The sequence below is a fragment of the Denticeps clupeoides genome, chromosome 8, assembly GCF_900700375.1.
Source record: "Denticeps clupeoides chromosome 8, fDenClu1.1, whole genome shotgun sequence".
In the NCBI taxonomy this organism is placed as follows: Eukaryota; Metazoa; Chordata; class Actinopteri; order Clupeiformes; family Denticipitidae; genus Denticeps; species Denticeps clupeoides.
This window is the reverse complement of record NC_041714.1, coordinates 14,654,199-14,680,930: the sequence shown is the minus strand read 5'-3', so window position 1 is coordinate 14,680,930 and position 26,732 is coordinate 14,654,199. Positions and strand designations below refer to the sequence as shown.

The 26,732-nt window shown below is 42.1% G+C and overlaps 1 protein-coding gene across 1 annotated transcript in view; it reads right to left on the bottom strand.

The window, feature by feature from the left end:
• The window catches only part of dntt (deoxynucleotidyltransferase, terminal), a 71,168-nt gene that overhangs the window by 28,473 nt on the left and 15,963 nt on the right, over positions 1–26,732 (bottom strand). Inside the window, exons 4-8 of the mRNA XM_028989606.1 lie at positions 25,890–26,060; positions 23,441–23,512; positions 21,867–21,990; positions 20,548–20,680; positions 9,869–9,971 (exon numbers count right to left, since the gene is read on the bottom strand). Coding sequence (XP_028845439.1) covers positions 9,869–9,971; positions 20,548–20,680; positions 21,867–21,990; positions 23,441–23,512; positions 25,890–26,060 — 603 coding nt within the window. The remainder of the gene's footprint in view (positions 1–9,868; positions 9,972–20,547; positions 20,681–21,866; positions 21,991–23,440; positions 23,513–25,889; positions 26,061–26,732) is intronic.

The following is a 26,732-nucleotide window of genomic DNA, read 5'->3' as shown; positions in this document are numbered from 1 at the left end:
TGACATGACTTGTAAGCCTTTAGCAAATTAGAGCTATGACAGAATAGGAATTTTCTTCCAACTTGAACAAAGCAGTGGATGTCTTTGGATGACTGTCTCCCTCAGTCACAATAAGCCAGACACCCCTTGTGCAGCATTCATATGGCCAAGCTGAGGTAGAGTGTTATCTGCATCAAGCTCAGTTCACCTTTTTCAGCCTTCCCAGCAACCCCTGATCCAACACACAAAGGCGAGCTGCACAAACTATTTTTTGGCTTAAAAAATATCTCTTTTATTCCCAGGCACTGAAAATACAGCTCTAAAATAGTCTAAAATAGTTAATTCTGTAATGTCTAATGAGGTCAGATATTTAACTCCTGGAAGGTGGAAAATGAACCGAAGTCTTTTCAATAAAGTAGCGTTTTGAAAAAGCTACTGAGCTTATCTGACATTTTGATTGTGCCTCACAACTCAAGATTGCCAACAATATGGTGGCTGGGGTAATTCGAGGCGCTTAACTCTCTCAGTAGAAGGCTGTGGTTTGTAAACTCAAGATAGTGTCCTCGACTCCAGGCGAAAGTATATTATTGGGTTAATCTGACCCAGAAAGTGGCCAAATATAAAAAGTGCTAAGGGCAGTCAATCTGACAGGCTGACGAGGCCCGTAATGAATCACTGGTCCGTGGAAAGCCATTCTTTTGCCCTGCTGCTTTCTTAACAGATGGAAATCTAACAGTGGAATAGCGCATCTGCATTTTTCATTGTATGAATCTTTGAAACCGTTCACAACATGAACATATTTTGGCTTCCACTGTCATCTCCAACATACAGGGACAGACAAACTGTCTCATGCTCCCCCTCACTGTTTCTGTTAAATGCTAATCAATTCACCTCACCCTCCTTCTCCAGGTACGTGAAAAAAAAAGATACTTCTTAAAACGTGGGTTGAGATCCTCATGTCACATGGGTTTTAAAATCCGAACAGCACATGTTGGCAGCTAACAAAAAAATCTGGGTTGTGTTTGTAAGTATATCTGAGACCTAAAAGCACAAGCACTGAAAAGTTACATTTCCCAACAAAATGTCCTCTTTGAAAGACAAACATCAAAGCTGGTTATGTATTCATACATAATGATGTTTACTAGTATTTTCATTTTTCTTGTGACCTTTTTCGGAAATTTGTCTTTTATCGTTGTTCTATGTCAGTGTGATGTTTTTGAGTCCATCACGTATAATAGGGCTCGACCACCCCACCCCAGGGTGAAGAGATTGTCAATGCGATACACTGCAGCACTGTCCACTGCTTTTAACCCTTTGTGAGCAGTGGGCAGCCATGAAAGGCGCCCGGGGAGCAGTGTGTGGGGACGGTGCTTTGCTCAGTGGCACCTCAGTGGCACCTTGGCGGATCGGGATTTTAAACCGGCAACCTTCTGATTACGGGGCCGCTTCATTAACCACTAGGCCACCACTGCCCCTTCACCACAGTCCTTTCAGCCATGCTGAACTTGTTCCACAAAGGCATGTCAGTACACAATCCGTACCACTTGCCCAATCGGTTCCAACCAAAACCAAAATGACTACTATGACTATGACTAAATAACGAGTGGCTGGGTGCACACGGCGTCTCCCTTCACTCATTGGTTTGCTGTTTAATACTGGAACCCGGAGCACTGGTGCAGCAACAGTCTTATAGTGCAGGGCTGCAGGCGCAGTCACTCCAGGGGGCGTGGCCTGCACTCAGTGTTCCGGGAGTTAAAAAGAACTAGCAGGATCCGCTGTGACACATGGCACTGTTATCTGTATATGACAATAAACTTGAGCTTGAATTGCAGTGTCAAAACATGCAATTAACACTGTTTGTGCACTGTTTTAAGTCCATCGTGACAATTTAGATAATGAGTGTTATTAATATTTCTGCGGTTTAAATGAAATCCCTGGTTTACTATCAAACTGACTGAGAGTTAAGTTGTTTGTACAAGATCAGCCACTGCAACGACAGCTTCATGTATTTCCAGCTTAGTGCGCAGAGTTAATAATACACAATTTAAAAAAAATAAAATAAAATGCCTGACTAAAAATCAATTTCTCTATTTGTTTCTGACATTCAAATACATTTCACTGTAAGAAAATTACATTGCTCAGTAACAAAAAGCATTTCAGAGCACTTGTCTGCCATCTGCAAGCCTCGCACAGTATATTCCCCATGAGTCTCTGCAGGAAGGTGCCATTAACCAGTGCTGGGGCAGAGAGTCACTCGCGGTTCACACACAGGATTGAGGGTCAGGTGTTCCTGGGCCACCATGTACGCTCCGGTATGGAAACCTCGCTTCATTTAATTAACACTGGTTAGTGACTCGTACTCATGTCCTCCATGACAGGGTCCTTCTGACCTCAATCTTTAGGGCACTGAGAATGACTCTCGCGTGCAATTAGAGGGGACATTTCTCTTCCCTGCCGGGGCATGACGAGAGTCATCTGTCAGAGGGGCAGTGGCGGCCCGAGCGATGGGAACGAAATTACAAACTCAGTGGGAAAGTGGGGGAAACTCGACTCCATCTATCCATGCAGTCCTCGTCTCACTTATCACACAAGGTGCTTTCCTGCTGGGCAAAAAAACAGGGTTGCTAGGTCTTAAGGGTCAGGCTCGACGCTCACAATTTCTGCATCAGTCTCATTTTCTTCATGTCATTTCCATTGCCATTCTCTAGGTTTTGTTCACTCATACATTTTGTTCAACACAAGGCTCCACTACAAGGTTAGAGCTGAAAAGGGAAAAAAATCACAGAACTTTTCTTACAAGTTCAACAATTTGTTTAATTTTAATTTTAGCACCCAGAAATGTCAGGCTATGACAACAGTGTTAACGCACAAATTGCATATGATGCAGATTTTAAAGCAGATCAGAAAAATCGAACATAGATCCCAGTTCGCATTGGCAAAACAAAACCTAATCAGTGAAAAACGTCCTGGAAATATGAAACATCTAATAAAGCATCTGTAGCTTATGCCTAAATCAGCGTTGCCAAATTAGCTTTTGGTGCTTCGCTTAATACGCATAGTTTGAGAGAAAATCTGGAAAGATCCATGCATGGTGTTCGCCACGTCTGAATTCGCAAATTCATTACAATTCCTGAGACCAGATTGATTGTTTAGACTACATTTTATGCTTAAATTAGGGTCAGCTGTCATAAATGGCATGAAAATAACGCATATTGACTTTAATGATGCTATTTATTTCGCGTTTTTTTTTTTTTTTGCATTGTTTTGGCCCTTCGAACCCTGCTTGTGCTTGAATAATGGGAGAAAAGCTAGAAGCCATTAAAACGGTGAGCTGCAGTCCAAGTCCCTCCCAGGTGGCTGTCTTGATAAAACTAAAGTTATCTGCAGCAGCTAGCAGACTGAATTAATCACTGCGGCACACTGCATCCCTGACATCGCTTAAATATTTAAATGATTTAAACTGGTATTTATTTTATTCGAGAATGTCTGGCCTTGCCATGAATCCCATTAAAGTTGTGCATAACCTGGGGCTGATGCAACACAGTGGGGCGTGGTCTGCGATCAAGAAACGTGCAATGTAGGACGGGAAAAAAAGTCAAAGCGATCAATTCTGATAAGCACGCAGTCAATCAAAAATCATTTGACAGACCTCCGTGCACGAGACATATGCACACACACACACACACACTTTAGCCATCCAGTGAGAGTGGCTGAAAGCTAGAGAGACGTGCAACTTTGCAAATACCCTGTGAAAGGTTAGCGTTCCGGACTTGTTTATTTATTTCAGACTTTAAAGTCGCTCGACAAACAGCTGACGCGCCGGCGCCACTTGGCCTCGGAGGACAATGGAAAACGCTGAAGCTGGGGGGGGGGGGGGGGGGGGGGTGCCACTCTGATCTAATGTCACTCTCTGTCTGACTCAGATGCCGACTTCAAACTCTCCCTTCAAGTCCAGATTAGCGTGAGTTAGCAGAATGCGTTTGAACCGGGCTCGCCTTTGATTTGGGGCTTTGCGGGAACTGTTGATGCTGATTACGGAAATTACCGCCGCCTGGCATATCCCTGTGTGTCTGTGTGTGTGCGTGTGTGTGTGTTTGTGTGTTTGCGCTCACAGACATATGCGCCCACGTTTTTAAAAAAATTCTGCACCAAATTAATAGATTACATGGTAAAGAAACACTGCAGCCACAGCGTACAAGGGTAGTTTGGTGCTTGGGGTTGTGGTGGCCCCAATGAATAAGCTTGGGCACATAGCAAGTCTTATGGTGATTATGGTGAATGTTACAGCTACTTCAGCAATGTATGTTTTTTTTTAACCTGTGCTGAATAGACTGCACTTTACACTAAAGTTTACAACAAACAAGTGCACCTTCATATAGCACGGCCCTGTATTTGAAAATCGCATCAAGCATCCCGTTTTTAAAAAAAAAAGCATTTCAGGTGACGACCTCTTGAAGCTCATCGAGAGAATGCCAAGAGTGTGCAAAGCAGTAATCAGAGCAAAGAAACTAAAATATAAAACATGTTTTTAGTTATTTCACCTTTTTTTGTTAAGTACATAACTCCACATGTGTTCATTCATAGTTTTGATGCCTTCAGTGAGAATCTACCAATATAAATGGTCATGAAAATAAAGAAAACACATTGAATGAGAAGGTGTGTCCAAACTTTTGACTGTACTGTACATACGGAAAATTTGCCAATATTAATTGATTATATAATGCTGTATTCATAAGCGAGACAGTAATTCAAATCAACGTGGAGGAAATGATTGTGCTGAAGGACGCACTGCTTCTGTGATTCTGTGAACCCTAGTCTGAAAATAATTGATCACTCCCTACTAAAGTGGCACACAATGGCTCTTAATGATGCATGAGAAGAAGAAACCAACACACACTCCTAGCAAACTCACACCCAGCAACATTTCTTTTCCAAAATCTCTTGGTGAGATCATATCTTCACATGGATTATCAGACCACATTATGCAGATGACACCCATCTCTTCCATTCTTTTCCGCCATCAGATGTACATGTGTCTACCAAGATTTCTGCCTGTCTGATATCTCATCCTGGATAGCAGCTCATCATCTGAAACGGAACACCACCAAAGCAAACCTGCTATTAATTCACGCTGATTCCTCCCCACAACAGTCTCCCTGGACAACTCTCCAATCTGTCCTTCTGTCACTGCACACAACCTCTCATATTTTCAATAGAACGTTACCATATAGAACGTTATTCATCTATAAGGACTTTATCAACATATGCTGCATAGACTTGTCCCATCTCTGGTCGGCTCCAATCTGGACTACTGTAACTCTCTCCTGGTTGGTCTCATTCATAACGCTGCAGCACAACTTTTTCAATCTTCCCAATTTCTCCCACAACACTCTGTTGCTACGTTCCCACTACTGGCTTCCTGTAGCTGCTCAGAATGTCATCACTCCTCGCTCTGCACCTCGATCTCTCCGATCCTCCAGCACTGCTCGACTCAAGGTACCAGGAACGCATTCATCTAGACTCTTCTCTGTCTTGGCTCCTAGGACATGGACTGAACATTCACTGGGTGTTAAACCAAGAGGCCGTTGAGAGGCTGACTTTGCACGTGTTTGACCTTTTGATTCCTGTTTTTCTGGATGCTCTGCCTTGTTCCGTTTGTTCATTAAAACTACCTTCTCAGAATGTCTGTGCTGATTCCTTCAGCTGTAGCTAATTTTGGGTTTTCTGAGTTAATAAAAATTCCCCAATTAAAATGTAGTTAAGTAAGTAAGTAAATAATCATTCTCTGACTAGTACGCCCTTTAGTGAAGCACCAATCATGTCCTCTAATCCAGAACGTAGAATCCGGCCTGACCTGTGTGTTATATCACCTTCCCAGCCTGCACTGAGGCCGACCCTCATGCATCTCGAACGTAAGCTGCTTTCTTTGTATCTGCCCGCGAGTCAAGCTTTCATAACCCATTGGTGGGGAAAAGGGCAAAAAAAATAATGAACGATGGAGCCTATTTTTACAAGGACATTTTCAGATGGATGTATTTTTACCCCCGCTGTAGGCCAAAAGAAAAAAAAAAATGATATTGAAGCTTGTCGACGCATCAAGTCCCCCTGGGGGGCCAAACTGTGCATGACAAGGTTACGCGACTTAACTCCGACCTCCGCTATCTGCGCTTAATCACTTCCTCTCCATCGCTCGCCGCGCACTCCCCGAGGGCCGCTTGCTGGGCCACCGGGTCGAGTGTTGTATCACCTGCACCCTAAACAGCTTGGGGGTGGGCCGGGTGAAGTTCGGCACAGGCGGCAGCCATGCCGGTGCCCAGCAGGCCTTCGCTGTCAGAACGAAGGAGGCGAGGGAAGTTTCCACTCATAACCAGCGTCTATTTTTAAACCTGAGAGTTAGGAAGGGGGGGGGGCATGAAAAGGGGAGCGAGGCTGGAAGCTCGGCACCAGCAGCCTGCACTTCATCAAATGCTTCCTGCTGGTTATTTCTCAGAATGCGATCAACCGCAGGAGAAGCAGGTGGCAGAGACGACCGCCCCGCGCACACACACACACACACACACACACACACTCAGTCACAACTCTGTACCTTAACAGCCCCTCTAGGGCTTGTGATTAAGGAGGAAACTGCTGAATGCACGCAAATGGTTTTTGTGAAGAAAAACTTTTCTTTAGGCCACCAACCCTTCCTTGTGTAATGAGGTTCTTGAGGAGTGAGAAGGTCATAGTGTCCCACTAAAACCATCCATCCATCCGAGATCTGGGATTCAAGGACTAAATCTCCATTCTTGGCCCCTTTTCCTACATACAGTCACTCAAATTAGGGCTGCACAATATGCAATAAAAAATGAATCTTTCATGTTCTCAATTAATGTTTATCACATTTATCAATGTTCATTCAAAATTCATATGGTTTTTGCTTGATTAGGTCACACTGCTTGATCTGAAGCACTGATCGTGTGTATTGGTGTTTGTAGTGGACGTGGTCATGTCTGTGACATCCACTGACATATCCTGACATATTAGGGTCAGTGGTGGCCTAGCGGTTAAGAAGTTTGCCGGTTCGAATCCTGATCTGGCAAGGTGCCACTAAGGTACTTCTGAGCAAAGTACCGTCCCCTCACACTGCATCCCCAGGCGCCTGTCATGGCTGCCCACTGCTCACCAAGAGGGATGGATAAAAGCAGAGGACACATTTTGTTGTGTCACCGTGTGCTGAGAATCACAATCACTTCACTTTCAATTTCAGAAGGGTAATTAGGAGTGTAGAGATTGGAGGGAAACAAAGGAGGAGGAAGAGGACGTTAATGCCCTGCTACACCTGGGTGACAGCTGTCCATCTTGCTTACAGGCTCCTCCCCCTTTCAAACTTTGTTCATAAAACCATCATTAAATGTAATCATTTGGTTGTTAAAAATGATTTACCGTCCATCAGTTGCTCCTGTCCAACGTACAGACAACTAGAATTGATTTTGAGTTTCTGAATATTTCTATTGTCTAAGCAGGTAAGCAGAAAGGCATGAGCTGGAATCCCTAGACCCAAACAAGAAATAGACTGAAATCAACAGAGCTCCTGTTCTGTGTATGTCTTTTTAAAAGGCTGTCACTGTGTTGTGTGTTTCCATGGCTCCAGTACCAAAAGGTGACCCACAGCCTGCCACAGCCTGCTACTGCCGTCTGGCATGGCAAGGCAGGTGAACTGAGATAAAGACAAGACTTGACGAGGAAGAAGGACGCATTCTCACAACGTCACGATTCTACTCAAGTAAGCGCTAGCATTATTACAAAATAATAATACTCAAAGTACAAGTAAAAAGAAGTCCTCTTGTGAAGTCGCCTGTGAACCAGAAGACCCAGGTTCAAATCCCACTGTAACTACTGATTATAAGTTGATCTGGATAAGGGCATCTGATAAATGCTGTAAATGTGACTGCATGGCTACATATGATTGGTGAAACAGTGTCATGTGATCTTTGCTGCTACGTCTGAATGGTGAAACGTGATCTTGGTAAAGCATACAAATGGTTTAAAAAGTCAAGTGTTGCCCAATGTAGTTAAGTAAGAGTTTTCTTATTCACAAATGTACAAAAAGGAAAAGTATCACGTTGTAAAACCACTCTTAGAAGTTGTTTTGTTTGTTTTTTTTTACAAAAAAAGCTACTCAAGTAAATATAACAAATTAAATGTAACTCGTTACTACACACCTCTGCCCACAGCTATAAGATCTGATGCTAGACTGGAAAATGATGGACAAATCACTAATCCAGTACTTCAGAAGCTAAAGTCGGTGTACTTGTGTAAAAGAGAACTAGTGTATTTAGGATCAGAAGAGAATATAGGGTTAGTAAACCCCCCATCATTCTCCTGCTTTTATTTTGCAGAGCTCATGATACAGCACTCAAGGGACTTTAAAGTCTCTCTACAGTACTTGTGTTTGATGTCCTGACCCATTTCATAAAGAATGAGGGGATAAATTACGGTTCAGAAGTGAACCGTGGCCTGACACACACAGCACATTCTGAAACACTTGAAAGAATGAGGACGGCTCCTAAAGCCACTCATTAATTATGATTTCAGGCATTCGATGTAATGTGTCAGCGTTCCCATGGTGGGATGTGCTTTCATCTCCATGGTAAAGTACAAGAAGAAAATACCTACTAATCAGTTATGAAAAAAAGCAAAACTAGAGAGTAAATTAGATCCAGACTGTAAATGTAGTCATAGACAAAGTCAGTTTTTGAGTTTAAAATGGCATGTGCATTTTAAAATCATCCAGGTCTAGTTGTGGTGCAGCTCTACATTGTGAAATTGTAAATTTAGTCATTCAGAAGCAGCGTTGAATATTCAGTGAATGTGTGAAGATTGAGCAACATCATTTTTCACGTTCAAGTTTCTGCAACACCACGGTAAAGGTGGTGGAATGACACGATGCACGTTTATGCTGAACACCTCTAAAGACAGCTAATAAGACCTCTTCACCTACATGCTGGGCTGTTATTAAATATTTTTGCAACTGTTGAGCATATGTGGTTGATGTGCATCTGGTGCAAACTTCCAAACCATGTCACCCAGGCCATCTTACAAATTGAGGTATCAGGCCGCATGAATGGGCGGAAGCAAAGAAAAAGAGTTGGGATGGTGATATCATTGTTCTATGATGTGCTACCATAAATAAAAACACTGGGCAGGCAACGTTGATGGCACTGAGTGCAGATAATGAATGTGTTCTGGGAACCTATATATAACCTACTATAACATCAGCAAGAAAGGCTGTGAAGGCTACAGCACAGAACCGCAATATAAAAAAAACCCAATTGTGATGAATAGATTCCTTCTTCCTTTTCAAGTTTATTTCTTATATTCTTTTTCTCCTGTGCACAGGGCATTGATTCGCTGCACTCTCTCACCAGCTCTCCTTTTACAGAATCCACTTCTCTCACAGTGCTACACCATGACCAGCACATTTTAAGGATCTAATCAAACAGGAACTTTTGCAACACTGACTGGTGAACTTGACATTGCTGTAGAGCTTATTTCTTTACTGGACCATGTGATAGCCAATGTGAAAGCTAAAAAATGTGTACATTTTTATCATTTGTGCACCATTTATTACACATACTTAGCAAGTCATATTCCTGCAACATATAGTAATCAACTGACGAATAAAATCTGATATTACATTGGGATGTGTCTCATATCAGGGGAGTCCTTCCATCAGTGTTTCAACTGGTTTTGTGGTGACGCATAAGATACCTTGTTGTTTACTCTGCTGGGGTCTGTTCTGCAATTTCCCAAACCCCATCCATCCTGTTGCGGAGCACTTCACTCCTGTCATGGAAACCATTGCAAATATATTCTACAGGAGAATTGGTCTTAATTTCGGGTCACTTACTTGGTACCGGAGCCTGTCTATGACCCTCAACAGCAGCGCCTCCTCAGCCCCAGACTCAGGCGTGGACAGGATGTAGTCCACGTCGTGCCCAAATGCCTTGCCCCTGCAAAGGAAACACCCATCCCATTTAGAATTTAGAGCAGCTGTCACCACGGCAACGGGAAAGCCACTCAGCAGGAACGCCTTTAGTCACACTTGTTAGCCGCAATGAGACGGCAGACTGGCCTCTTGGTTTAAGGGTAGTGCCCAGGGAAGAAGGATATACTGTAATAGCTTCGGATCTTTCCCATTATACCAACAAGCAATTTGTCCTGCATCGTTAAGTCGCCAGGCCTTATTTGGTGCGCCTCATCTGAGGCTCTTCTCACAGCTGATGGGGCTTGAGGTTTTATACTTGGATTATGGTAATGAAAACGCTGAGTTGAAAGTGAGTTGAGAATGAAGACAAATGTCCAAGTGTTTCCTCTGTATCAGCAGCAAAAATGAAGCAGAAATAAAAAGGAGAAATTGCTGGCAAATGGTGTTTGGTATGTTGGTGTGCGTAACACCGGTGTTAACAGGCTGAATGTGTTTGGGGAAAAAAAGAATGAAAAACAATAAATGAAATTAGAGGGGAAAAGTGCAGAAGGGTGCCAACAATGAGGAGTGAAAGATTCAATAGCAGACTTTTTTTTCAATACTAAAGCTGTCTTTAATTCCGGGTATTTTATCGCAACTAGATCAAATGTGAATGTGCAACTTTGGCAGTGACAGCTTACTTTGCATATTTATTGAGCTTGTAATTCCTTGATTTGGTGGTAACATTCAAATCACACACACACACACACACACACACAAACCTACTCACTCCTACACACCAAAGAGTGCTCACAGAAATTTCAACATGCCGTCCCGCCTTTGAAAAGTTGATTGAGGCCGGCAGGAGGTGATTTCTCGTTCAGAGACTGATCTGAGCCGCCCCTGAGACCCAAGAGCCTGAAGAAGCCAATCAGCTAGAGGCTCGTCATCTTTAAGAACTGGTCTCCAGTGTGCCAGCAGGAACCAGCAGACTTCTGCTCCGGGACCCACTTGCTGTGAACAGTAGACGAAGGGGCTTTGATCACAATGAGGTTAAAAAAGATTTTTTTTTCCTTTTTTAATCATGGGTCCCCAAAAGAGTTTGGAGACTCAGCACAGGGTGTTGCATGAAAAGAGAGGAGATGATATGGATGAATCACCAGCCACTGAGAGAAATTACATATATTCTATATAAATCATGGCAGAAGTTAAAAACGTGTGCACAAACAGTTTAAATTTACTTTTTAACTTTATCTGATTCTTTTTGCTTGCATTGTTGAAAAAAAATATTTTAATATTTCAAAACGATGTACTTATGAAATAAGAAATAAAAAGAACATCTCCCTCTTAGGTGTGTTTTTTTTTTCTTATGTACAGACTGTAGGCCGTAATTCCCCTGTTTTTAGTCTTTTGACAAAGACTTCACGGTTTTGATACCAGAATCAATGTCCAGCATTGAGTCTGGAGTTTGTGCTTGTTCACTTAAATGCTCAAACTAAACATGACAACTTCACAAAGACGCAATGAGGAGGATAAAGAGAAATAGAGCAAAATGTTAAATGGCAGACATAAATTGAGAGTGACGTTAAAGAGGAACAAGTTTAGGTTTTTGATCTGTATTTTATTTTTGACCACATACTGAAGTGGCCCAATCTGACTTGTGCTGTTTATACTGTCATGAAAACCATCTGGTGTGAATATCCATTTGGCTGGGTAACGACTGGATGAAAAGTGAATCACGTGGGCCTGTAACCCTGAAGTGTAATTTTTTTTATTGAGACAGCACAGAAAACAGGATAAAGGCTGAAGTGGCTCCGGAGCAAAGCACCGATAAATCATCATTGCTTTGACCAGGATCTGTCGAATGTTGAGTGGACGCTAAGGAGCAGCTGTGTCGGGAGCAAGGCTCTGGAGGAAATGCGAAGGTGTATTTGATCGTCCATTTTGAACACTTATGTGGAGCTATAACAAAAGCTGATGGACCGTGGTGAGGGAATGGGGAAGGGTAAGGATGGGGGTGGGGGGTGGACTCCATCTGGTGTAGAGGTCATGACTGCATGAATCGGAATGAAAGCGCACCCATGCATGCTTGATGTTAGCAGATTTGCATGAGGTAGAGATGCCTTCAAGTGAAGACACTTTCCTCCCTCAGTCTTGGACTGAAATTTGAAGTTAAATTGATCATATTAGGATAAACAATAGGAGTCCCAGTTTGAGACAGAACAGTCCAAGCACAATTGATTTCTTGTTAACTACAGTACAGGCCAAACGTTTGGACACACCTTCTCAGTCAATGTGTTTTCTTGCTACCTGTCAAAACTATGAATGAGCACGTGGGGTTTTGTATTTAACAAAAATGGTGAAATAATTGAAAACATGTTTTATATTCTAGTTTCTTTGCTCTGATTACTGCTTTGCACACTCTTGGCATTCTCCAGATGAGCTTCAAGAGGTCGTCACCTGAAATGGTTTTCCAACAGTCTTTAAGGAGTTCCCCGGGGTGTTTAGCACTTGTTGGCCCCTTTGCCTTCACTCTGCGGTCCAGTTCACCCCAAACCATCTCGACTGGGTTCAGGTCCGGTGACTGTGGAGACCAGGTCACCACTTTTTGTTAAGTACATAACTCCACATGTGTTCATTCATAGTTTTGATGCCTTCAGTGAGAATCTACCAACGTAAATGTCATGAAAATAAAGAAAACACATTCAATGAGAATGGGCGTCTAAACTTTGGGCCTGTATAAATGAAGAACCACGAAAACAGTATTTTTTTTGTGCTGACCCAGAAGTAAAACAAGAGGCAAAGACATACAGTAGGGCAAAAAAGTATTTAGTCAGCCAACAATTGTGCAAGTTCTCCCACTTAAAAAGATGAGAGAGGCCTGTAATTTTCATCATAGGTATACCTCAATGAAAGACCAAAAAAATCCAGAAAATCACATCACAAGAATTTATTTGCAAATTATTGGTCACTAACAAAAGTTCATCTCAATACTTTGTAATATACCCTTTGTTGGCAATGACGGAGGTCAAACATTTTCTGTAAGGTTTTCACACACTGTTGCTGGTATTTTGGCCCTATTCTTCCATGCAGATCTCCTCTAGAGCAGTGATGTTTTGGGGCTGTTGCTGGGTAACACAGACTTTCAACTCCCTCCAAAGATTTTCTATGGGGTTGAGATCTGGAGACTGGCTAGGCCACTTCAGAACCTTGAAATGCTTCTTAGGAAGCCACCCCTTTGTTGCCCGGGCAGTGTGTTTGGGATCATTGTCATGCTGAAAGACGTTTCATATTCAATGCCCTTGCTGATGGAAGGAGGTTTTCATTCAAAATCTCACGATACATGGCCCCATTCATTCTTTCCTTTACACAGATCAGTCGTCCGGGTCCCTTTGCAGAAAAACACCCCCAAAGCATGATGTTTCCACCCCCATACTATACAGTAGGTATGGTGTTCTTTGGATGCAGCTCAGCATTCTTTCTCCTCCAAACATGACAAGTACAGTTTTTACCAAAAAGTTCTATTTTGGTTTCATCAGACCATATGACATTCTCCCAATCCTCTTCTGGATTATCCAGATGCTCTCTAGCAAACTTCAGACGGGTCCGGACATGTACTGGCTTAAGCAAGGGAACACGTCTGGCACTGCAGGATTTGTGTCCCTGGCGGTGTAGTGTGTTACTGAGTGTAGCCTTTGTTACTTTGGTCCCAGCTCTCTGCAGGAGCCTGCCGGCCTCATTCACTACGTCCCCCTGTGTGGTTCTGGAATTTTTGATCACCGTTCTTGTAATCATTTTGCCCCCATGGAGTAAGATCTTGTGTGGACCCCCAGATCGAGGGAGATTAACAGCGGTCTTGAATGTCTTCCATTTTCTAATAATTGCTCCCACAGTTGATTTCTTCACACCAAGCTGCTTACCTATTGCAGATTCAGTCTTCCCAGCCTTGTGCAGGTCTACAGTTTTGTTTCTGGTGTCCTTACGCAGCTCTTTGGTCTTGGCCATAGTGGAGTTTGGAGGGTGACTGTGATGTTGTGGACAGGTGTCTTTTATACTGATAATGAGTTCAAACATGTGCCATTAATACAGGTAATGAGTGCAGGACAGAGGAGCATTTTACAGAACAAGTTATAGGTCTGTGAGAGTAAGAAATCTTGCTTGTTTGTTAGTGACCAAATACTAATTTTCCGCCATAATTTGCAAATAAATTCTTTAAAAATCAGAGGATGTAATTTTCTGGATGTTTTTTCTCCTTTTGTCTCTCATAGTTGAGGTATACCTATGATGAAAATTACAGGTCTCTCTCATCTTTTTAAGTGGGAGAACTTGCACAACTGGTGGCTGACTAAATACTTTATGTGTCTCCATGTGTCTCCAGGTGTCACAGTGTTAATGGTAAAGAGCCAAAAGTGCTCATCGAATTTTAACATGCAAACGCATGTCAACACATAATAAATGGAAATGTTAAAATGTTTAAATTTGCCAACACATCAGTGCTTCATATGGCTACGTTGCAAGTCCTAATAAGCACGTCTCATTACTCTGCTGCCATCTTGTTAACACCACCGGGGAGTGGAAAAAAAAACACTGGCACATTATCAACATGGCAAACTGTAGAATTATGCAAAGAAAAAAAAAACACAATTGGATAAATATATTCCTAATTACCCTGCATAGTGGTGTGGCGGTTAGTATGATTGTCTCAAAACTTCCAAGACTCAAAATGACGCAAAACATGCAAAAATTGTTCCCGTGGGTCCTTTTGTCATACAAAGTTATGAACTGGGTGAAACGTGTAAACGTGTGAGTGAATGGAGGCTGTTTGTGTGACCTGCCCAGTGTGAGAGCACCCCCCCCACACCCACCAAAAAAAAAAAAATAGACTGCAGCAAGCGAAACCCAGAAGAACTGAGAAGAAGTGGTCATGGAAAGTGAGTGATTGTCCTGGTTCGGCTCCTGTTAAGCCGACTATGCTTTTATAAGCTTTGTTCCCATTTAATTGTATTCAGGATTTGTTAATCGGGATTTGTTTGTCCCCTTCATTTGATTCCCTGAAATGTGTTATTCTACCATATATTCCCAGCGGTTAAATGCTAAAATGATGTTAATCAGTTATAAATGTGCTGATTTTGTGAATGTGTGCTGTTTTCAGGATGTGGAAAGTGCTTAAACCCTATACATAAAACCTTGAACTCAACTCAAAACCAAAGCAGTGCTGTCTTCATTTTTTTAAGGTGTTTATCTCAACGCACTTTGAAGCTGCAGAATAAAAGGAACGACTTCACATCTGCCAGCTTGTTCCACTTGAGTAAAGCCAAATGAAAGCATTCTCCGAGTGCTGAAAAATAAAAATGCAGAAGCTTTGGGCAAAATTTGAGGTTTTCTTGGTTTTGGCACAGCACAGCTGAAGAGGCACATTAACATGATGAGACTTAAGTTACCCAAAACATTTTTACACAATATACAGTACATTGCAAAAGTTTTTTGCTACTGTAGTGAATGGATTCTTACCTTCCCAACAGTAACTGAAATAGTTTTCATTTAAATTAACACATTTGCTTGCAGTTTAGATAAACAGTGTTGTTTTCACTTTTTGCTTTGGTGCCTATGAAAAAAACCTACAAATTAAACACATGACCTGCAAAGTTCCAGGTTCAAATTCTACTTCCTACCATCTCAGCCACCATAGCCTCTTAATGCTATATCAAAACATTTTTTGTCTGATCCTGTGGCTCCTCTCATTATACGCTGAATGCTCATCTTTTTCTTAAAACAGATGGACTCTGAATCCAACACCCCACCCCCCTCCTGTGACAAACGTTTCGACTGAACACACACAGCACTTTCCCGGGTGCTGACTTATGGCATTTGACTTTCTGCTGGGCTCCCAATTAGTGGAGTCAACATGCTGAAGCAGTGCAAAGGCCTCTGAGTGAAGAGAGACCATACAGGATCAACGGGGGAAATGTGTGCACCAACTGTGCAATAGTAATGAAGACAAAGGGGAAGTAAATGCTACAAATGTCCATTTAGACCAATTTCAGCAACACTGTTCTATTTCAGTCAGGTTTCTGGGTCAGGTAATTAATTGTTAATAATCTTTAATTGTTAAAATGCTGTCCTGTAATGAAAACAATTTTAGGTTATCCAATAAGCAGTAAAATAAAATGGGCACGCATTCCATTGGGACATTAAAGTTCATACAGAAGATACAGGAGTAGTTACATGGAATACTGGTCATTTTTTCTTTGAAAAATGGTGGGAGTTGGCAGAACTGGTGTCCATTTTAAGATGAAGGAAGCATGCCAAAAGTCTCACAATTTAATTCTCAACATTTCCTCTGACAAGGAAATTGCTTTAAAAGGTCAGCGTGAAAGACGCTGAGCCATAAAGCGAATCATCACTATACCATAAAATAGAACAGACTGTGCACTCCTCCTCTCCATTTTTAACTGTTTGAATGTTAAATCATCTGTGTAAGTGCCTTCAATCAATTTTCTGTTCCGTTCATGATTTCCTAGCAGGTTCTAGCAAGCAGCAGGAGCACCAGCACAAGCTTTCTGTGGTGATGAAAGCCATAGGGCAAAGCTCAAGGTTTTATTTTTTCATTGCCGCCAGTGTCGGTGCATGCTGCAATGCACTTGTGTATCAGATCTAGCCTGCAAGTTCTAAGGATTCTGAAAGTGTAGAAAAAAGGAATGTCTTTTCTCCAGTTGTGGAGTCTTTGATCCCAAAACTCTATAGCCAGACAACATGACGTTATTCCTTAACACCGAGCATCCGACCAGTTTAATACTCCGGAGGGCAGCACCATGGATGATGGCCAAGCTACTTGACTCCTACCCAGCAATGAGACAAAGCAGAAGATTATCATTTGTTCTGAAACAATGGAAATTATTAGAAGTACCACACCGTGCTTTTAGAATGCAGTTCAGAATAATGAGCAGGTACTTTGCTCAGTGGAACCTCAGTGGCACCTTGGCGGATCGGGATTCGAACCGGTAACCTTTTGTGCAACCAGCAACATGGCCACGTCCTTGACTGCTAAGCCACCACTGCCCCACTGAAGGACAGAACCTCGGCAAAAAGCAGTAATCCTGTGGCAGAGCAAGCCCTTCTTTTGCACATTTTTATAGGAGCAGTGTGCAGTTCCTAGTGCTGAGGTAGTGTATATTGCATTCTCAACACCTGTGCCTTCCTAAGCATGTATTAGAGCCTTGTCACAATCCAGTCCAAAATGGGGTTACTCCGGTCCGGGATCCGTCTCGGATGTCTCCCCTGTCCTGTGATTCACTATTAAACCCCAGTTTCGTGATGTCAGGTGAAAGCGTCCTTCATTCCTCGTCACTCCTCCTGCTCTCCATGCACCCGCCACGTCATTCCCGCATGGACGTGACAATCCTACGGCAAGTGCTGGTAGAAACTTCTAGCTGATGATGGATTAAAGCTGCTACTTAAGCAATCTTTTCTACTGGTTAAAACACATTTATCAGTTCTGGGTGGTTTTACATTAATGAAGAATACACCAGTCATCTAATTCTCATATCATTATGTTGCATTATATTGCATTAGATTACAATATCATTATATTACATTGAGAAATAAGCATAGTAGTGTGGCATTTTTACTGGTGTTTGGTGAACACCTACTGCCCTCCTTATTGATCTGTGCTCAATTTTGTCCCTGTTGGTGTTTTGCAACAGACATCTTTATATGTAATTGTCAAGTTATGAAAACATTTTTCAATATCTGCCTCCACCATCAAGTTCACTAGATACCCCAGACGGGACATGCCAGGACGCATCATGGCACCTGTCAGTTGAGCCAATGGCGACTTTATTCGGAAGCAAACACATGTTCCAGTGATTCCAGCAAGGCTTTAGTTTAACAGTAAGGGTTATGCTGAAGGCACAAAGGATGACTTTGGGTGAGACCAAGTTTGCTTTGATAATTTTTTTGATGTTTTGAAAAACACTAAATTAACCAACATTAACCAGCCCCCTTATATGGATGAACCTTAAGGAACACAGGCTTAACTACGTTACTTATGGGTAGTTATGTGATCAGCCCCAAAGAAATATATAGCACTTTTTAAAAAAGAAAGCAGACTGGTTTTAATATGCAGGCGAATGCAGATATTTTTGCTTTATTCACCATTTTTCAAGTGCAGATTTGTCCTTTCCAGGGTCAAATACTTAATTAAATGTCAAATTTGTCCATGCACTAATGATTGCACAAACCCCTGCTGTATGGGAGCTATATGGATCTTCAAGACCCCTAGGGTCATGACATCAGCTGTGGATGTTCACATCTAGGCTGCTAAAGTCTGCTTCCTGTCACATAATAAAATTAATAAAAAAAAAAATAAAAAATACATTTCTGCAGTCCCATTCCTGTGTCAGTCTGTGCAGAACAAAGGCTGCAGAACAAAGCGCTTTACTGTATATCTTGCGTACCTTGTAAGCCTAAACTTTGCAAATCTTTTGTGTTTGTACTGTGGGACGGTTCGGGGCCTCTGATGAACTGTGCAAATGTCACCGTGAGCCAGCTGCTACAGATGAATTGAGTCCTCCGCCATCTCTGGTGCATTTCCTCATCTGCTCTACAGCGCTTTCCTATTTAGTGGAGGAGGGAAAATGCAGCACGCCCAAACACTTCCCCCCAGCATCCATCGTTGGTGTATCAATATTTTGGAGGAGGGAACGGAACGTTGCTTTAGAACGTTTTGTTGGCCACCACAGGTGCAGCATTCGTCGTCAATGCGTCCTGTCCGCCGCCGAAATTTGCATATGCAAATGTTTGCTTGTTTGTGTGCTGCCCCCCCCCCCCCCCCCAGCTTTCATTTCTCCACTGGATACAGGGCTGGGGAGTTTGCCAGCTGTTTGCACAATTACAGTCACACAAGAGCACCTGAGCAGAACCAAGCGATTTGTTCCCCGAGAACGGGGGCCCTTTGTAAACTCCGCATAAAAGCAGGATCCCGCCCGTTCTCAGCCATGTGAATGCGCGCATGCACCGCCGTCATTTCCAAAAGAAGCCGGGCAGAAGATCGGCACAGGGGCTTATGGGATTGGCAGGCGAGGGGACGCGAATAAAGAAAGAAACGCGTGTTCTTGCAAACAAGGAGCGAAGGCAGCCGCCAATCAGTCGGTTGGTTGTACCAGCAAGCTGTGGCGAATTGCGCTCCGCTCCCGTGAACGCACAACATCCGGGTCAAATTAGTCACAACACTTGTATCACTTTTTCACAATTTTAAGCTGTCTTTTTCTGTATTTTCATGCCAAGCTAGATGACTAGGAACCATGGTGCTGCCAGGGTTGAGTGCTTTCCATTGAGCGGTTACCTGGGCGAGAGGCACCACCTCCACAGACAACTGTCAACCCTTCAGATAGCTTTCTGGTAGTCAGAAGTGGCAGCACTGAGCAAAGTCTTTGTTTGAAGACATTTATTTGGGAAGAACGTACAGGACATGTGGAAAAACACAAAGCTCGTGATTTTGTCTATAAGCTTGTGGAAAGGGGCAGGTAGACATTTATCACTCTCCCCAGCAGGAAGGAAACCCAGACGGGCCCCGCCAGAGGCAGAACTTTGTACAGCCATGTTAACAATAACAGCGGCAGCAGAAAAAAAAGCGATTAGGGTAGCAGGTAGATTGAGTTGAGAACAAAGGGCGCTCCGCATTGTTTCATTCCTCTTTGCGAGCGCTTACGTCTTCTAAGGACTCCCTCAACTCGGCTGCGTAATACAGCACAAAGTCTAGAGTTTACACACATTCCTCTTCATTACAAGAACCAAAGTGACACCAACATTCCAGAACAGACAAGAGTCCTTGAAGGTTGTTCCGGCTCTCCAAGACAACAGCTTGCATTTTTGTGTCATGGAAAAATTATTGAAGTGCAGATAAACAGTTGTACAAGGTCCCGATTGAGAAATAAACAATGCATGAAAGAGCATTTCTGAGGAACCGCAATGGAAACTTTCACATTATTTCCTATCCCAAGGCCTTAAGGAAAATTCAATCCTAAACATTACAGGAGAATTGAATGTAGCTATTACACAAAAATGAGGAACTGTCTTAAAAAATATAGATAACAATCTCGCATCCATCAGTTTCACAAATAGGCAAATGTATCAGTCTGACATCACTATTGTTTTAATATTTTCCTGGTTCAGCCATTGGAGCAGCTGAACAAGCATCTATGGGGTTTCTGATGCCCATGAATTCCTTTTCAAGAGTCTTTCAGTGGTTTGCCTCTCCCCTCAAAAAGAATCTTTTACAACTTCAGTCCAGCCATACTTCTCTCAGCAGCTGATTTATATTGACCCAGTATTACAGGCAGCTCAGTATAGTTGTTCATCCTTAAGTCACTGAATACAAATAGGCCTTTTGTCTATTTAAATTTGATTTATTTTATACTGAGAACCACTGCTAATAAAAGTGTTGGATCCAAACAGGAAAAGTCATTTATTTAAGAATATAATTTAAAGATTATTTTTCACCCACCATTTTTTCCAGGGCTGTTCATAAACATCTGGGATATTTTCATGTAACAGATGTGTTTCTTTTATAGAACAAGCATAGAACAGGAAATATAAAATAAAACTAATTACAGAAAGTTTACCTGCGAAAGCCGCCTGTTAGAGTCATGGTGGCGCTGGGTGAGATACAGTGCATGGTTTCCGCGATAATTCGGCCCACGGCATCCGCCTCGGCTCTGCTGATGCCTCTGGAGATGTCTCTGTAGTACAGAAGACCTGCCGACAGCAGGCAGTCAGAGCGGCATTTTGCTGGACAAACGTTTTAAAAAGTCTTACTCTGAGCCATTCTCACGGCTCAGTTCTCTTCGGGAATTAACGGGGATGGAAAGAGGAGCAATCAGTACTCAGGAGAGGCGTGTGAGAAGATCTTAACTCCTACATTAAGCCCTCAGATGCGACGGCCAGGCATTTAATTATCTGTAGCTTTACTAATGCTAACTGTACACATATTTGAGGCATTTTTTTTCCATTAGCCTCCTGGCCCAGCAGAGTTCACGGGGTGAAACGCATTAATTATCTTCCCCCGTGCTGCTGTGCGAGCGCCTCATTAAAGCTGCAAAGCCAGAGACACTCCGGGCCTCGGTTACAATAAACACACCTAATCCATCTCATCATACAGCCATTTTTCTTCTTCTGCCTCATCATCATTGGAAAAGCAAGGAAGCTTGTGTCATGCTGTCTCCTGTGCAGGGCTGTCAATACTGGGCTAAAAGTGTGTAAAAACTTGAAGCAAAGTGGGCCTGAGTTCTATTCTATCTGGGGGCAAAGAATTCCTAGCAACGGCCTTTCTTATGTCACATGGTGAAATCTGTTCCCATGCAAATTCAACAGGGTGCTTCACGCTCCATCAGAAAATGTTAATTTAGCCTTGAATTATAACCCACGGCCTCAGCTTGCAAAGTTTCTCCAAACTCCATCTGCATAATTGGTTCTGTTTGTACACCTGACAACTGAATGGCTTCGGTGACTTTTGACCCTTTTGAAACAAGATTGCTTGATAGATTGGTGAAGAGCGATACCAGTCGGCTCATAAAAGCCGAGGTCAGGTAAGGTTCATAGGGAAAAAAATAAGTGAAGAAGAAAACAAAAGCATCCAATCATCATTCATGAAAGGAGTCTGAGGGAACATGTTTGACCTTTACACTGATGGCCTTTTCCATGGCTGATTGATGAGTGTGTTCGCTCGCCATGCTCACTGAAAAGCTTTACCCTTTAGCTCCCTCTCTTCTCCATTGACCTTCGATTATATGAGTTGCCATGCAGGTGTAGCATGTCAGGTTAACAGGTTAACAGTCCAAAGGATTAAGCCTCCAAGAGAGAATCCAAGATGTTTTAAAAAGTCTTCCAAGCCACAATGGTGGCACATCATTGAGAACTAAGAAGCAAATTTGCTTCAACTCACCTGCTCTCTGCATCTTGTTCAGATGCACGTTGGGCTGGGAGACCACTTCCTGTAGTGTCCGAAGGCCTCTGTGGTACCACTTCTCTGCAGTCTTGGGTCCCACACCGAACACACTGGTGAACAGCTGGTGAGAAATCACACACTGTATAGCCTAAAGTGTTGGGACATCTCCCTTTACACACATATGAACTTTTAACAACATCCCATGCTTAATCCATAGTTTTAATACACCCCTTGTAGATATAACAGATATAAGTCTTCTGGGGTGAAGATGTGATCCTGGAAATTTAATTAAAATAAGAAGTATTTGAGGTCAGTCTCAAAGTTTTCTCTCCATGAATCTTTATCCAAAAAAAAAGCTCTCTACGCACTGTTCTTGAGCTAATCTGAAGGCCACGTGAAGTTTTGAAGTCTGTACCTATTGACTTTGACATTACACATGAAGTTACTTATCACGGCACCAGGCAAGAATACATTGAGCTCATAAAAGTCACCCATTCCTTCACAAATGTCTGTAGAGGCAGCCAGCAGGCTTGGTTTAAAAAAAACTTGTGGCCAGGCAACACAATATTTTTGGCAACATAGTGTATCTTCTCAATTCTTGTGGAAGAAGAATATTTAACCATGGCATGAGCTGCAAAATTGTACTTTTTTACAGAATCAGACATAATGGAATAATGGAATAATTTCTCCTAAATATGCATACTGAAATACATGCTTGCATTTCTTTTTTCACATCCTTGTAAGCAAATTTGTCTAGTGTTTATCATGTGTTACAAAGCACACAATTCTTATAATTAGAATATTGAATTTGAAGAAAATTACATAAAATGTAAGAAAGACAAAGATTAAAGTAAACAGAGCAAATGCATCTTCTCTACTTTTAATGGCTTTAGTTTGACAGTAACTACAGTAAACACTGGTGTTAACCTTCATGACCATTCTGTGTATGATTATTGCTTTGTTAATGCATTTGACTAAAAATCTTAAACGTAATATATTGCAAGATGGGAAATTCCAGGCCCATGACTTTAATGAAGACCCCCAATTTATCCCCAAACTGTGGCTTTCCACTCACAAATAAGAAATATCACCAGGGTGCCAAAATGGTCTGAGGTGCCATGATGGAAAGTTTTGTGGGGGGGCTGGATGACCACTGTGTTCCAATAGCAGGAGTTCTGTTTGGACAAGGCAAAAATTCTAAGGACAATCTCATTGGTCCGTGGCAAACTTTTTGCAAGTGAAATGCCGAGAGGTTCTCTTCATGGCTATGGTCTCTTTTCTTTCCCCATCCCTTGGGGCTCTCTACCCCCCCCCCCTTCTTTAACATTGGTACCATTTATACTACAATAGTAATCTACATGTGTTAATAAATTTAAAAGTGTTCATTCCTGTGACGTCAAAGGTGTTACATTTCCATTTCCACTTTTTTAAAGCGAGAATTTTAGCCTTCAGTCTTTGTACTTTATTCGTCAGTCATGCAAACAATGCAATTTCTGATCTCTGTGTTAATAAATTGGTTGATGAATGTTGCGTGTGAATGTGTATGTATAAATTTCTGAATAGCTTCTTACCTTCATTGTACGAAATTTCTCGTTGCACATCAAGTCTTCAACTCTTGAGCATTTACCACATTCAAAAATCTCCTGGGGAGACAGGATTTGAGAATACAAAATACAATAACAACAAACTACCTTCATATCTCTAAGAGATATACTCGCACCTAATGAGGAATGAACCTGAAGACACATTGGCAGAAGAAACACCCTGAAGCCTAAAGCCTTTATTTATTGAGTCAATTTCAATCAGCCATGGTGCTGAAGTTGCTGCAATTAAGCCAAAGGAGGAACTGATAGGGAGTTTTATATTCCACCTCATTTTAATTAGTCCTCCATTATCTCTGTGCTCTCTGCTTTACATTTGAGTCTCTAATGAGAAAAGGGTCACGTGCATGTGTGTGTGTGTATGCGTGCATCCCACTGTGTTCTGCATTCTGGTCTTTGTCTATCTCATGCGGAAAACCTCACAATTTCTATAGACCTGTAAAACACAAGGTGAAAATATACATTGGAAAGTCTAGAGGGCAGAAATAACTTGTGAACATAACAAGTTATCATATTATCATGATTTTCTCACATTGGGCCTCATTAAAAAAAAACACCACTTCTACAAGTGCAAAAGGCAAACATATTTTTTTGTTCATTTGGAAGACGTGGGTGAATGGCCAGAAAATGAGCTGCATGGCACCAGACACATGGAGGACAGCACAAAATGAGGTGGAAAAAATAGGGCCCTTAGACAACCCCAGACCCATGCATCCTCATATAGTCAATGTGTCGCTGCATCTCTCTCTGTGTAAATCACTCTGGAGTGTAATGGGAAGCGATGGCTTATCTCACGCCACAGCGCTGCGGTGAGGATTTCTAATTACACAAGAGCCGTTCCTATCATCCACTCAATCGTCTCTCATTTCCCTCTCCTCCTTTCACCGGGCGCCTGTCAGCCTGAACGTGAACATGAGTGAGAAAATCTGTGTTTGCTCACATCGGCAAGACACATCTGGCTCTGCTGATCGCCAAAGCTGGGCGCCGGCTCATTAGCGGGATGAGAAAATAATGGCTGAAGGTGTCTGTCTTCATTTAGATGAATTTATTAGGCAGATGGGCCTAGGAGGCAAATTACACATAAAAGACCTAACAATGGTGTAGAAATGTATACTCTGCAACATATATTGAACCAATTTGATTAATAATAGAGAATTACATTTAATAAAGTATGACTTTTTTATTATTGTTAAGTCCAATTTTGAAAAAAATATGCAAATGCCCCAAGTGATGTAGGCAAAGTCAAGGAAAGAGTCAAAACTGAAAAATGGGCTGCAATTTTTATTTTTAATAAAAAAAAGTTCTTCCAGCCTCTTCAGAAAATATGGCTTGAACAGGCTAGCCCAGGATTATTTATAACATTGTTAGTTGTATCTTCTACCACAACACATTAAATTAAGTCTGAAATTTTTTGTCAGCAGATGTTTCCTTTGCTGCAACAGCCATGTTCAGGAAAAAAAAAACTCACTATGCAGTGAATTAGGGGATAGATTCTCGGACAGGGAAAAGGAGGAGGCATTTGTGGAAGCATTTGAAGAAGCCTCCAGATTGGGAGAGCCTTATCACACAGTGTTCAGTGTTCAGATGGAGTCCCAGAAGGAGGCAGCCACAGAATTAATACATGTGGAATGTAGTGATTACCAACGTGGAAACAAAAGAGCTACAAGGCCTTGCAAAAAGAAGCACAAACACAGGGGACTGGTTAAAGAAAATCAATCAGCAAGACAGCAGATAAGGCTACAGACTGCAAACAGATAACTATGTGCAACACCACGCAAGCAGGAGAGAGAGGCACAGATGTTCAAAATCAAGAACAAATGTGTTTCATAATGAAAAATAAAAAAGAACGCACAACACATTTTCCAGAAAACTTAAGGCCGTACTTGGCATAACACTGAATAAAGGTCAGCTCAACACAAGACAAAGGTGAGTGACATGCGCGCTCCCTTTTGAAGGACCCAGCACTCATGTGAATGGACACCACCTGGCATTTTTGTCCAGACTCGCATAATATGTATAACATATTTTATAAAGGTGAGTTTTGGTGAGAATAGTCTAACCATGCTAACAGTATTATTGCATAGAATTTCAAGTCTAATTCCTAACATGTTCTTAAAATATATTGTTGATGATATTATGATGTACTTGAACTCACTGTAACAATAGCTTTTGACCAACAAAATCAGTGCCAATGTGAAAGAACAGACATTCAGAAAACAGTCACCAGTGTGGGTGGAACACTATCTATCTACATGCCTGTCTTAAGTCATTTGTTTTATATATTTTTTTGTTTAATAACTTTTTATCAATATTCTGAAGATAGAGCTGATCAAGAGCCATGGTTCCCCTCTAAATGTTCTTGTGTAGATATAGGCAGGTTAACGTAATGGTGCGTATATTGGGGATTTGAGTTCAGTACCTCCAACACATCTCTGCAGTGCTCTCCAAGGCAGGGCAGGCCGTCTGCGTCTCCGAGATGACGCAGCGTCGATGGCAGGCTTTTCAGCACAGATGCTGCGCGCTTGAACGCCAGGCACGGCCCCTTGCTGTCACTGAACTCTAAGTGCTCCACCAGAACCTCAAATGCATCCTGACGGAGGAAAGGAAGGGGGGTGAAAAGAAATGTCAGGTGTGGAGTCAAGCCTCATATCCAATGACCCGTAGTGTAGGGCCGACAGGTGTCAGAAAAGACAAACACACATTTTTCACCCCTCTCTGCCTCACTTCTTCCTCCCCCTATCTTACTTTCTATTGAGTCAGGCTGCAGTGCCGGGTTTATTCCCAGTCACCAGGCTGTGACATATGGGTTTGCCAGTGCTGGAGAGGAACCTGTCATTTTCCAGTGATCATTGAAACACAACATCACCAAAGGCCTGCACTATCCCTTACTGAAACAAGAAGCTGATGGCACAAAAGAATGAATGTGCAAACATCCAATACTTTTGTGAGTGTGTGTGTCTGGCATTTTTGGGTTAAGGAGTTCTCCATTCCAAGACACCCCTGTCCCTGCTATTTAGTATAAATGAATATTTTAAAAGGCACAACATAGAGTGCACACTGAAGTCGGCTGGTCATAAAATACAGTAATGTTCACGGTTTATGAGCACAGCACTGGGATGTTGGGTCAGCATCTTTCATGATATTGGCCATTAAATGAAGTGAGTTATTGTTATAGGAGCAATTGTGTTATCCAAATTGGCATAGGGTTAAAATCACAAAGGAAAAAGGATAAGACATGTTCAAAACTGTTATAATCAGTGCA